At 33.0% G+C, this 14,395-nt stretch overlaps 2 protein-coding genes across 3 annotated transcripts; both read left to right on the top strand.

The window, feature by feature from the left end:
• Positions 1–6,249: 6,249 nt before the first annotated feature.
• Positions 6,250–9,045, top strand: LOC125211645 (protein trichome birefringence-like 34). Its single transcript, XM_048111525.2, has 5 exons — positions 6,250–6,797; positions 7,236–7,410; positions 7,544–7,740; positions 7,842–8,000; positions 8,601–9,045. Exons 1-5 carry the CDS (start codon positions 6,448–6,450, stop codon positions 8,956–8,958), a joined length of 1,239 nt encoding a protein of 412 aa, XP_047967482.2. The 5' UTR covers positions 6,250–6,447; the 3' UTR covers positions 8,959–9,045.
• Positions 9,046–11,596: 2,551 nt separating this feature from the next.
• LOC125216177 (protein trichome birefringence-like 34) lies at positions 11,597–13,716 on the top strand. Of its 2 annotated transcripts, none has more exons than XM_048117823.2 (6): positions 11,597–12,216; positions 12,292–12,466; positions 12,628–12,737; positions 12,825–12,992; positions 13,082–13,437; positions 13,517–13,716. In XM_048117823.2, the coding sequence occupies exons 1-5, from the start codon at positions 11,840–11,842 to the stop codon at positions 13,419–13,421; spliced, it is 1,170 nt and encodes a 389-aa protein (XP_047973780.2). In that variant the 5' UTR covers positions 11,597–11,839; the 3' UTR covers positions 13,422–13,437; positions 13,517–13,716. The 2 variants fall into 2 exon arrangements, with proteins under 2 accessions (XP_047973780.2, XP_047973779.2); XM_048117822.2 differs by having other exon boundaries at positions 12,544–12,737.
• Positions 13,717–14,395: the final 679 nt, after the last annotated feature.

Genomic DNA, 14,395 nt, shown 5'->3' with positions numbered 1-14,395 from the left:
CACTCAAACGCCTATATATAGAGAAGAGCATGCAATGCAAAATGGGAGATAGTTTTCACTCTTCTTAGCTCACACACTTTACACACACACTTGGGAATGGATCTGGGGTAATCGTGATCGAGAGGGTACTTTCTAGAAGATTTCGTGTTTGGCAACACCGTCCTAGTGAGGGCGAAGATACAATTACCTTTAATTTCAGTTGTTTTGCTTGTTTTCACCGTCGAACTTCACTTTTGGGAGTCGACCTTGATGTTGATGATGTTTAATTGTTTTATTGTGCGTGGATCTGCGTTTAGCTGTTAATTTCAAGTCATTTTGCATAGATCTCTCTGCTGTTAGCTTATTTCTTCAATTGTTATGTCGATCTCTGTTTATTTTGATGTTGAGGTGTTTGTTGTGGAAGTTGGTGACAGATCTGTGGTTGTTTGAGTATTCGGAGTTTTTTTTTCTTTAAAAATCTGACGTGATGGAGAGTTTCTGCTGTTTGGAGTTCACGTCAGACGCTTGGATCCGGAGTGGATTTAGCGTCTGAGGTTGGATTTGGCGTGTGGAAAGACAGTAGTTCGATAGATTTGTTTTATTTCTTCTTGGTTTCTATTTTACTTCGTCTAGGGTATGCAGATCTGTTAAGTTCTTCGTTTATTATGCATAAATTTGATTTCAAGTCAGTAGCTCTGTTTTTGTTTTGCTCATGCTGTTTTTCTTAAGAAGTTTTACGCAAATTTGGTTGTAGAAGACGATGTCACTGTCAGTTAGTACGAGAGTTAGTTATTCTGCCAACTTTTCAGTCGTACCTTGCTTTTTTTAGACATGGTCCCCACAGTAGGTTTATTTCCTAGATCTAGCTGTTAGTTTAAGAATTTTTAAAGGTTCCCAAGTCAAGTTGATTTTGATTTTCCTCAACCTAAGAAAATGCGTGGCAGCAGCCAACACCAAAAACACTCCCAAATCCTTGAACATGAGTATTACGCATCCTTCTCTGTGGGATCGATTCCTACTTCCCTATACTAGGTTTAGTAAAGTGGTTGAGGGTTTTTTTTGAAAGGAAAAGTGCTTTGTGTGTCCGACGACCGGGATTCCTCGCGACCCACGAGTTCCTAGACCGAGTGATCTGGTGGACTTGCGGGATCTAGGGAACCTGCTATTTCCTATTTGAACACGCAGAGACAAAATACAACCTTTCAATATGGTAGACTGGTGCGTCTCGTGGTTTTTATCTCTTCACATTGAAGAGAGTTTTCCACGTAAAATTTTGGTGTTGATATTTTCTATTATCATTTCTCATTATCGTATTATTGATTCGTCCACAATAGATATTATTATATTGTGCTCCTATCATATTGAAGAGGTTTGTTTATTCGTTGCGCTTCATAATTAGGCCATTCCTCCCAACATAATATTCTATCAATGCATTCGAAATTAAAATAGGCCGCACAAGAGATTTCTTTGAATTTGCGTCGACAGCCAGAGTTTTGTGTGCCCTATGTGTAAAATTATGTTTATTTTTATGTTGGTAATTTGCTTATTAATAAATATTTTTGGAATAATATTATCCACTCACAATTTAAACATAAATGAAAATCTATATAGAAATTAAAGTATTTGCATAATTAATCAAATATACCTAATACTAACTAATGAAAATCTAACAATCTAAAACTAAATAATTTCACATGATTTTTAACTAGTTAAGTAATCCTGACTACATAACAAACAAACTCTAAACGTGAAAGATTTAATCAGGAAGATGATCAAGCTGTAAAGAAGAATAGAAGAATATTTGTGTTAGGATTAGTATATCAAAGGATGTTTCGAACATGTTGCACGATTACAATCCACTTTTAACCCAAAACGAGAAAAAAGTAATTTTATTGAATTGTGTTTATTTATACATTTATTTGGATGTTTCTCAAACATTTAAAACAAGTCTAATTCTTCTGCGTAGTAGCCTGGTCCTGAACAACGTTCACAGAAAATGATACAGTCGTTTCTTTGCAGAACTAAAATAATATTCCCTCCGTACCATAATAGATGCCGCACTTTCCTTTTTAGTTTGTCCCACAAAAGATGTCACATTTCATTTCTCTCTCACATTAATATAAATCTATTTTCTCTCTCATCACAACACGCAAAACAACATCTCCTAAAATCCCGTGCCATTTCCCAAGTGTGTCATCTATTATGTGGGATAGATGGAGTACTTTACAACCTAGATCGACATTGGTTACCTAATTTGCGTTGTTAGTCCGCATGTTCCCTTACCTTAGGAAATCGACATTGTTGTGGTATAACACTAAAATAATCTAACATATATAACAGACGAGATAAGTCTTTGTTGACTATTTACTAAAAGGCGTGATCTCAGTGATTGTTATTTTTTAATCATTGTTGACATAACATTGAACATGTAATAATGATTTATTTTTTTTAAGAGGATCAACAATGGTTTCCCATCTACCCCCGTTATGAGTCAAATCCCCAACGTATTGGTTAGAGGGAAATCATCTTACCAACTGAGCTACACTTCATTTTCGTATGCGATATTGGTTATATTCATTGCTTTGATTTATCAAAAGGTGCGAGTTGTCCGTAATCCAAGAATCCTGACATCTTTGGTGATCAATATTTAAAGGTGGTAGTATTGTTATTGCAATGAATCATGTACTGGTGAGTCCAATTTAATACTCCCTACGTCCCACAAGAACATGCATTTTTTCGTTTTTAGTCCGTCCCATAAGAATATGCACTTTCCAATTTTAAAAACTCTTTTATTTCTAATGAGGTGGACCTCAGTCTCCACTAACAATACTTTATTTACTTTTTCTCCCTACCTCTTTCTTATTTTACCAATTTTTGTATTAAAACCTTTGCCGAACTCAAAGTGCATATTCTTTAGAGACGGAGGAAGTATTATTCCAAAGTAAAAATAATTTATGTTTTTCGTGAAGGGATGTACTATGTAACTATGCAATTCTGGAGGCCTCATTGAGAAAAGAGGGTTATAGAAACAGGGACACAACAAGAATTCCTGGAATACCTAAACCCTAAAAAAAAAAAAAATTATTCCTGGAATCGGTTAAGATATTTCTAAATTAGAAAGAAAAAGACATAGTTCCTTTCCATGTCTATCAACAAAACTATGTCAACCCCGCTTGATCTATACAATTGTGAAAAACTTACTTTACATACTCTCTTTCCTCCGTCCATAAAAAATAAGAATATTAGCATCTAATATCATAGAACTTTCAAAAAGTTGGATTTTTCCCACGAACTTTGAAATTGACAAATAATATCACAAACTTTACCATGTGTTTGTTATTTCCCACCTATGCAAAAACTAAGGCAAATAATTTTATTTTACAATTTTTTTTCGTAATTTCTCGACAACAATTTCGAGAGTTTCAAGTTTTTCAATCTTTGAAGATAGTTTTTATTGAAGCACATCCTCCAAAATTGTTCTTCAATCTATTAATATAGCCGTAATTTTTGCATTGGTGGGAAATAACAAACACATGATAAAGTTCGTGATATTATTTGTCAATTTCAAAGTTCGTGGGAAAAACCCAACTTTTTGAAAATTTCATGATATTAGGTGCCAATATCCCTAAAAAATAAGACACATTGTGAATTACACAGATTTTAATGTAGAATTGATAAAGTAAGAGAGAAGAGAAAAAAGTAAGAGAGAAGTAATGTTAATGGAATATGAGGTCCATATTATTAGTAAGAGAGAAGGGAAAAAAATAAGAGAAGTATTGTTAGTGGAATGTGAGGTCCATATTATTAGAAAGAGAGAAGGAAAAAAAAGTAAGAGTTGTTGAAAACTTTCCTTTTTTTAAATATGCTCTATTTTTTGTAGAAAAAAAAATGACAAATGTGTTTTATTTTTCGTGGACGAATGAAGTATCACTAATTTGTGACAGGCATACATCCAAAAAATGATACTCCTCCGTCCCACAAATGATGTCGCACTTTCCTTTTTAGTTTGTCCCCCAAAAGATGTCACATTTCCCTTTTTGGAAAAAGTTCTTTCTCACATGAATATAAAAATTTTATTTTCTCTCTCCATTTAACACACAAAACCAAACCTCCTAAAATCTCGTGTCATCTCACAAGTGTGACATCTTTTGTGGAACGGAGGAAGTACATAGCGCTCGAAAATATAGACTCGTGTAAAATATAGACTACTGTTATTTAAAAAATATGATTAAGATAACTCATATATGTCTAATTTGAGAAGCATAATTCAAATCTTTTTATTTAAGTAATCGTAGTATTAAAAATAAGTTAAATTTTATCTATCGACTGTATGTTGGAAAAGACAGTGGCTGGAATGTAAAACACAAGTATAGAAACTATGGGTTAGTGGGGCCCAAAACCATTTTCCCTAACTGAGTTTTATTAGAGTTGTCTTGACTTGAACGACTGCAGATGCCAACTGCTCACCAAATATTAAACTGCTCTACCTAACATCCCAACATCCAAGTTGTTATATTGTGCAAAATAATAAGATGAACTCATACAGTTGTTTGATTGGCCAACTTTCCTTTTCATTTGTATGTGTGTAGTAGAATTCAAGACTCATTACTTAAACTTGTTCTATCTACACATGTAGAGTACATTGTGCGTTCTAATTTATGTATTGAGAAGTGATAGAAGTAGTAGTTCATAAGAATTCAATAGGTTCAAGAGTACACTTTACGACAATAATTCATATACATAGATAATTATAACCTGGATTTAAGTATTCCCCTATTCCGATAAATATGAAACATTCAACACGGGTTTTATGCAGTGTTTATTTTGTGAGTTAATGAAAGAGAATAAAATAGAAAAAAAGAAAAACCGTAGAGATAATATTGTTTCTAAGTCAATGTTGATAATATTTTATTTTTGTTGTATCCCCAACCACATACTATATACTTTACCTTTTGGTCATATCTCCATTCATGCGGTGGATCATTTTCTTCATTCGAAATACTATCTACAAAATATTTATTTAAATTCGAGCCAAACTAAGTAACATCGTCAATAGGCGATCCTATTATATGGAGTACTAGTAAATAACCATGAATTTAGTAAAAGTTGAACTCGAAATATTACAATCACATTTCATTAAAGGGTACGATTTGTATATAAAGGACCATTAAGATATGATAGTATAACAAAAATAAACTTTTTATGCAGCACAGATCAATTAATCATCCATCCTTATTATTTTACTGGTACTTGTAACTTTCAGGGACGGAGGTAGTATAAATTAAGAAATTTTTTTATATTTGAAATCTGTCAACCTTGTATTGAATTCTGTTATTTTGATATATTTGTCACTTATTTTCATTTTTGTCCATCACTAAAAGTTTGTCATCTAATTTTATAGAGGGCCTCATATTTTATTATTTTCACTCACATTTTATTATAAAACTAACATATAAAAATAGAATCACATTTCACTAACTTTTTCAACTCACTTTTTATTTCATTTCTTAAAACCCGTGTTGGTTCACATGGTGACAAATTATTAAGGACATTGGGAATAATATTATACTCCCTCCGTCCCATAGTAGATGATTGACACAAGATTTTATGAGGTGTTGTTTTGTGTATTAAGTGGAAAAAGAAAATAATATATTTATATTAATGTGATAGAGAACATTTTCCAAAAAATGAAATGTGACATTTTTTGTAGGACAAACTAAAAATGAAAGTGTGAGGGACAGAGGGAGTACATAGGAATTTTGATCCAATAATCCATTAACTTTCCCAACAATCTGTTATTTCCCATAAAGTATAAAAGTGGTAAGAAAAATCACAAATTTTGGCGTTAGTTGTTTTTATCCATGACGGTCAGAAGGTGGATCCAGATGATTTACGTGATATTTTAAATCCTAGTTGTCGCTACTTCTCTTCATGTGACGTATGATGTGTAAAACCATAGGGTTAAAATTAAAATATTTAAGAAACAAAATAGTATACCGGCGATTCAAAGTACGATTTGTCGGTCAAATTCAAAGATTTATCGAAAAAGTTAAGAAATGAAACGTCGTAAAGTTTTAAATTTTTTATGTGCAGACGCAGGCAGACTTTACAATTGTCCACTAGAACGTATTTTGCCAGAATATTCAAAATCGGGTCGGTCTAAGGCAAAAACACGCTCTGCCCAAATTAATAGTTTTAGGGACCAAAATATCTGCATATTATTCAAATTATGGAGTACTTGCAATTGAAATGAAAAGATATACTCCATAAAGCAATGATGAAGTAGAAAGAAAATCAAAGCAAGCAACCACTAGGAAAAGGTATTGGTTCCACTAAACCAGCAAAGATATATCCATTCCACCCTAACAATTCCTGATAGCTCAACACCACCTAACTCCCATAAACAGAAACAAATAAAAACCCTACACAAAATAAACCTATGCTTCAATCGAAGAAAAAACCTAAGTTATGGTTAAAAAAAGCAATGTCTCATCCGATTTTCTTGCGGCGGCGGTCGATGTCAGATGTAGTTTTCAGACGCTCGTAGTGCTTCTCGTGGCGGCGCTGGTGGTCGGAGCCGTTTATCTGACGGCGGAGAGCGGCTACTTGATGCAAGAAGATGAGGAGGGGCAGAAGGTGAGGTCAGCCGTCTGCGATTTGTTTTCCGGGAGATGGGTTTACGATAACGAGTCTTATCCGCTGTATAAAGAAGCGGAATGCACGTTTATGTCGGATCAATTGGCATGTGGGAAATTCGGGAGAAGTGATTTAAATTTTCAGCATTGGAGGTGGCAGCCTCACCAATGTGACCTTCCTAGGTCTCTCTCTTTCTCCCCCATGCATATTAATATTTTTGCGATAATAGCCTTTTAAATCATGACATGTTGTCAAATTTTGGTTAGTCTCATCGTTTTTAGAATTGGAGTATTAAATCATGAAGTTTTGTCAAATTCTGGCCAGTCTCATCATCTTCGGACTTGGAATATTACATTACGAAGTTTCCTGAATCTTAGTCACAACAAAAATTTCTATTTCCACATTTTTATTTTCATGCATGGACATAATTTTGTTTTGCTATATATATATATATAGTATAATACGACTTTCATTTTAAAAATTAAAATTTGACTTGTTGCATATTGATACATTTAACAATGGTGTGCTTTTGGAGACGAATACTTGATTGAGGATATTATTTTTGGTAGATGATTTTTGAGCGAAGTGGAATGTGTGTTTGTTGATGTTAAAAAAGCTAGGTTCAACGCCACAGCATTATTAGAGAGATTAAGGAATAAAAGGTTAGTTTTCGTTGGAGATTCACTGAATAGAGGGCAGTGGGTTTCTATGGTGTGCTTGCTCGACAAAGTTATCCCACGTGGCCGAAAATATATGCACAACAATGGCAGTGCCTTGATCACCTTCAAGGCTAAAGTGAGTTCACTTTTCCATTTTATTTTATTACTATTATTTACTACTTATAAATATTCTTAATATATAATTGAGTGAATAATAATAATAAAATGGCTTTCTCTGTGGTAATTTTTTAAAATTATGGTTTGTGAAGGACTACAATGCGAAAATCGAGTTCTATTGGGCTCCGTTGCTAGTGGAGTCAAACTCAGACGATCCGGTTAGTCACCGATTACCGGATCGCATAGTGAGAGCTCAAGCAATTGAGAAGCACGCGCGTCATTGGAGTGATGCCGATATACTCGTTTTCAATACTTATCTATGGTGGAGAAGACCTCAAATGAAAGTTTTGTAAGTTACTATCTATGTTTAGAAAATAATACTACCAGTACTCTTAATAGATTTGGTGAGATTATGATATATGCTGATAAATTAATTAATTGATTGGTTAGGTGGGGTTCATTCAATACTACAGATGGAATATATAAGAAAATAAAGATGCTTCGTAGCTACGAGATGGCTCTAAAAACGTGGTCGGATTGGTTGGAAATTCATGTGAATCGCACCAAGACCCAACTGTTTTTTATGAGCATGTCCCCAACTCATGAGAGGTATTACTAATTTATATATACTACTTCCTCTGACTGATTAACACCAAGTATTTTGTATGTCTTGATTAATTGACGCCTTTATATTTTACTAACTTTTGGTAGTGGACCTTGTCATTCCACTGACTCATTTCATTTAAATTTTATTATAAAATTAATACTCATATGTTCCACCATAGTTGAGTCATTTTTTTCATTTGGAAAATTCATTTATAGTTGAGTCATTTCCCTATATGTTAATAATTACCTCACCTTTCATTTCCTACTTCATTCACTTTCTTACTTTATTCTTTCTACTTTATTCACTTTTTTACATTATTGTCTCTACTTTTTCCCGTCTCTTACTTTTCTTTTCTCTCTCTCCATTTAACACAATAAATATTTTTTCTTAAACGCCGTGCTGAAAAGAAACGTCTCAACTATGATAGAACACACCGAGTATATAAAAGTAGGACTCACATTCCACTAGCTTTTTCCGCCAATTAATGGTGGTTGAAGGGAGTAGATCCGTGATCAAATATTATAAATATAGAAAAATGCATATACTACTTATTTTTGAAAATTTTAATAAGCACTACTAATAAAGGTGGTGACAAAATTCAGAGCAGAAGAATGGGGAGGAATGAAAGGAGGAAATTGCTATAGTGAAACTGAAATGATATCAAAGGAAGGGTATATTGGAGATGGAACAGACCCTAACATGATGAGGATAGTAGATGCTGGAGTTTATGAACTCCAAACAAGAGGTGTAAATGTGCAAATGATAAACATAACTCAACTCTCAGAGTATAGAAAAGAAGGCCATCCTTCCATTCATAGAAAACAATGGGAGCCCTTGACAGAAGAGCAAAAATCTAATCCACTTGGTTATGCAGATTGTATACATTGGTGTCTTCCAGGAGTTCCTGATGTCTGGAACGAACTATTGTATGCTTACATTTTTAACAATGTATCCAACTAAAAGTTGGCGTTATTATTTGTCACGAGATAATTTTACCAAGGTAAAATTATAGTACTAACAAAAATGAAATGGAAATGTTTTTTTTTTTACATAATTGAATGGTCTTATTTGGCTTTGGTCATACAAATTTATTTTGGAATTCACAGCATTAATGATTTCACCAAACACTGAAGAAATTGTAATGGAATTTGTTCAATGTCTTAAATTTTAATGGAAGGATTGCATGTGCCCTGCCTTAAATAGTGACTTGTCTGAAGATGGATGAAGGAGCTATAATAAATACAAATATGAATGATTATTTTTCGATTCCATAAACTGATTCCCCCACAATTATAATCTTCTTCCTCCTCTAATTAGTAGCTAAATTATTTAAGTTCATTACAAACTAGAAATTATAATTAATTAATGTATTAAGTGCGGATGATTGCGGGTACAAAAAAATTTACATTTATTTGCACACGACAAAACGAGCTCCTGCCAAGGCTTTATGAATTTTAATACTACGTATGTTAGTCCCATTCACATAAACACTCTATTCACACATAAAATAGTTTATTTTTGTTTTCGGTAATTCTTCTCTTTATAATGAAATAAGCTTTATTTTCCACTAACAATCGAGTATTTTTCAATCCACATCTCTCATAATTTAACAATTGTATATCGAAACTTGTGCCGTCACTATAACAAAAAAAATCGGATAATGACACTTTTTAACGCTATTAAGAATGCTAATTTGTGTGTCTAATTATGTAAGTGTCCTTATTGTTAGTATCTCAACTACAATTAGGGGACACAAATAGAAGCATTCTAGAAAACTAAAAGATTAAGATATTTTGTCCTCAACTTAGGGACGCTTTCTTTCGCATCCTAAATTATGATTATTTTTAAAATTTCCGAACGCTAGTAATTTCCTCCCAATTTGTGTGTATCTAAAAGATCCAAGAGTGTATATTTTGAAAAAAAGGGATAGTTGTTTTTTCACGATCGAGAAATGATGAGGCGATGTGTAGTTGTATATGCTTATTTAATTTTTCTCTAAATTTGGAATAAAAAAAAATATTTTTTAATATATTTAATTTTTTTTTAATAGTGAGTGCGTTGGAGGTTGGATCGTAGGTGGTTACACCGTAAAATATCTCGTCCGCTGCCATTGCGTCGGTGTGAAGCTGACGTCTTCAAATTTTTGTTCTGACTTCTAATTCAAACTAGTAAGTAGTAACAGTTACTCATATATTTTTGCACAGTTGAGATTTGATATGATATTTTTATTTCCATATTCAATGTATTTTCGTCTCACTTATCAGTCTATATAAAATAGTCTTACTATCTTCTATTTATTAAAATTAGTTATATCATAAAAATGAAAGTTACTCTGGTAGATAACTTTACCTTACAATGAGTACCACGGATCCCGTAAAAAAAGTTTGTATGGGACCTAAATAAAATCATGAAACATTTATTAAATTTAATGTCACACATAATTTACGTGGTGTGAGTACTTTGGACCTTATAGACTTTATTCAACTTAGGTCCACATTGAACCTTACCAAATTGTATCCAACTACTTTATTACAAAATCTAAGACTCGACAAAAGAATGAAAGCAAAAGATTATTGTGTCGGCAGCTACCGTTAAAGTATATGCACTATAATAACTTTATTAAATTATATCTTGTTTAATTACCTATTTAAGAACTAATTGCCTTGATGAGGACCGTTGAAATTCACCCTTTTCATCTAATATTCTTTCACTTACTAAATCGGAAAAATTTTCTACTTACATCCGTCCGCCGTTAGTTAACACATTTGGACTCGACACGGACTATAAGACATGTAATGAAAAATGAGTTGAAATACATTAGTCGAATGAGAGTGCTACTTTTATATACTCCATTGTTCCATTTAAAATGAAACATCTTGCTTTTTGATTGTCTTAATAAAAATGAAACGTTTTCTAAAATAGAAACAACATCATCACTATTTTTTCATCGCTCTTATTTTATTATCCTCTTATTAACTCATAAAACAACAATATATAAAATCCCGTGCCGAAAAGCAAATATTTTCTATCTAATGGGACGGGGGAGTTTTAGTTTTAAAATAAAATGTGACTTAGAATGAGTTAGTGGAATATGAAATCCATTTTTAAAAGTAGTAAAAGGTAAATGTAACAAGTATTGGTAGCCGAATTAAAAATGAAACTAGTAACAAGTAATTATGACGGACGGAGAGAATATTAAATTTAAAAAATTTCGTTCACCTTGTTAACACCTTCCATAAGAACCACTAACATTCAGTTGATATTAGCAGTTTTTTCCAAAAAATAAGATCTTGATTATATTCACAAATTATGACAATACATCTACGAACTATATATATGTATTAGAAACATTATTAATCTGAAATATTGAGTGGCTCTTAGACAACGCATAAAGGGAGGCTTCTATTTTGTCACTATTCACTGATGTAAATTCATGTCTATCACTTGCAAACAAGGGCCAAATGCCAGCTCACTTGCCCCACACAATATTCGTTATCAATTAAATTAATTAATTAATGCTATTGCTAACGATGTTTTATCTTCTAATAATAACCCCATCAAATGTCTATCACTGTACAAACCGACACTCTTAGTTAACATACCCTTTTATTCTATATAAAATCGTTCCTAATTGTAAAATTGTTGTTATGATTTCTTTTAACAAACGGTCATGTGTTTTTGACAGAGTGGAGAAGCGACGATGGTTCTTGGATTAAAGGAACAAATATTCTTGCAATAATGCAAGAAGCATGTGAAATTATTATTGGGATAAAGCCCAAATATTTTGTGTTCACAAAAAAATAAGACCACATTACTAGAAAATTTGGTGTAGAGAAAAAAAATGAAGCATGAGAAAATGAAAATGGGGATGGTTTCTCACTGCATTCTTGGCTTGTCTCTCTTGATTTTAGTGGGAGCCGTTTTTTACCTGACAGGTGACTTCTTAGGCTTCTTGGATCTGCAGAAGCAGCTCAAGAATGCATGTAACGACGCCGGAAATGATGCTCCGGTGTCGTATGATGAGGAGGCGAGGCCGAGTTTGAGTCGGAGGTGTAACTTGTTTGAAGGGAGATGGGTTTTTGACAACCAAACAGTTCCTTTGTATGAGGAGAGGAATTGCTCTTTTATGCTTCCTGAGTTTGCTTGTGAGAGGTATGGTAGGAAAGATTTCAAGTATCGGAATTGGAGGTGGCAGCCTCATCACTGTGATCTTCCGAGGTAGGAATACTTCTTTTTTTATTTTCTTTAGAAGATTCAAATTTAGTTTTACTTATTTTTTTTTATTTGAAAAAGATTCAACGGAACAGCGTTGTTTGAGAAAATAAGGGGGAAGAAGCTCGTGTTCGTGGGTGACTCGTTGAATCGGAACCAATGGACGTCGATGCTCTGCTTGATCGAGTCTGCGCTAGGGCCAGCTTCGCCGAGAAGGGTTGTGCGGGATGAGAATATGCATACGTTCGAGTCATTTGTAAGCCGTACATTAAAATAGTTATTATAAGAAATACTACTATTATCAGACATGAAAATGTTTTTATGTTGTTTTAGGAATATAATGCTACGATCGCATTATATTGGTCTCCGTTTTTGGTAGAGTCGAATTGCGACGATCCAATTATTCATCGTGTTAAGGATCGGGTCGTTAGATTGATGGGGATAGAAAAGCACGCTAGGCACTGGAACGATGCAGATATACTCGTCTTCAATTCCTACTTGTGGTGGACGGATCCGATGACAATCGCGTAAGTAAAGTTGTTGATAATATTGAGTTTTTGTATATATAAGTAAAAAAAACCTTATCTCTCTGTTTTCTTGTCTTCTTTTCGTAGATGGGGAACATCTTTAGGGAGCTCGGATACGAGAAACAAGACGGTGGATAAGATGAGCACTCGTCTCTATGAAATGGTCCTCGACGTGTGGTCAGATTGGCTAGAAATCAACATAAATCGAACTAAAACAAAGATGTTTTTCATGAGCCCTTCTCCTTTTCATCTCTAGTAAGTCAAGGAGTGATTTCAATTTTACGTTATACTACTATATAGTAGTTGTCTAGTTGATATAGTTGAGGTAACGAGTGACACTGCAGCGGTGAAACATGGGAGGAGCAACGCAATTGCTACAACGAAACAGAGCCAATTTTGGATGAGAGAATTGGTCTTTCAATAGTTGAAGCAAGAATGAGAGCAGCAGAAGTTTGTCTGCAAAAACTAGGGACTCGAGGCATAAACATCGAATATCTGAATATAACGCATTTGTCGGAATATAGAAAGGATGCTCATCCATCGATTTACAAGAACTTCTTTCACACTGTAAGCAAGGACCAACTATCGAACCCTTCCAGCTATTCCGATTGTACTCATTGGTGTCTACCGGGAGTCCCCGATGTTTGGAATCACATACTATATTCCTATATTATCAATTCTTGACATGGATCCAGATTAGGTAATAGAGTATATGTATATCTATCATTTTAAGTTTTGCATTACAATTGGAGATGGTCTAACAACATTATTTTGTGTAGGTATTGAGAACATGTCATTGAATGCATTCAAGATTATTGATGGATGCAATTTGCCACGAAGATCCACCATTTTGGCCTATTATTTTCTGGGTTAGAAGATGCTCAATTAAAGGCTTAACCTTCCAACAAACGAAAATATACTGTAAACACATAATGTATTATACTTGATTCGCTTCATGTAGATATATTTATTCCATTTATTGTGCATTTATTGTTATAGTTTGGTAGACAGGGGGTTGAAATTGAAAGTACAATAATTGCTAGTTGATGGGGGACGAGTCGGTTGAAAATTACTACTCCTTCCTGCCGTTTTATATTTTTAATTGTCACAAGTTGATCCGAATGTGATTTTAACAAATATAGAGGTGAACTGGTGGAAGTCGTTAATTCCTAACAAATAGAAACTCTTTCTTTAATATTATTATTTTTATAAACGTATATAAATTTTTTTTTAACATCCCAATTTTTAAAAATGTAAAAATAATTTGAATATGAATATTAAGGTTGTAAATTTGAATTATAAAACTAAAATTAGAAGAACTTAAGTAGTAGTATTATACACTTTATACTTTTTTATAGTAGAGTTGAAATCAATGTCGAACTCTTCTTATAGACCGAACTAGAGACCAAATTTGGGTTATCCATTTTTCTTAATCTCGTGATTAGGATTAATTTATAATTAATTTAATATTTTATTTAATAAATATTTTTTTTAATTTTAATTTTTTAAAATTTTAATTTTAATTTTTTTTATAAATTTTATTTTATTTTTTAAATTTTTTAAAAAAAAAATAATTTTTTTTAATTTTTTTTATTCAATGAAAACTTGCTGGAGTAAATAATGAACCATATTCACCGCATAATGAACTAAATGAACAT

Source organism: Salvia hispanica, chromosome 3 (assembly GCF_029641045.1).
Source record: "Salvia hispanica isolate PSC_SH4W2 chromosome 3, Shi_PSC_v1, whole genome shotgun sequence".
Classification (NCBI taxonomy): domain Eukaryota; kingdom Viridiplantae; phylum Streptophyta; class Magnoliopsida; order Lamiales; family Lamiaceae; genus Salvia; species Salvia hispanica.
The sequence above is the reverse complement of the archived record's forward strand: the minus strand, read 5'-3'. Positions and strand labels throughout refer to the sequence as shown.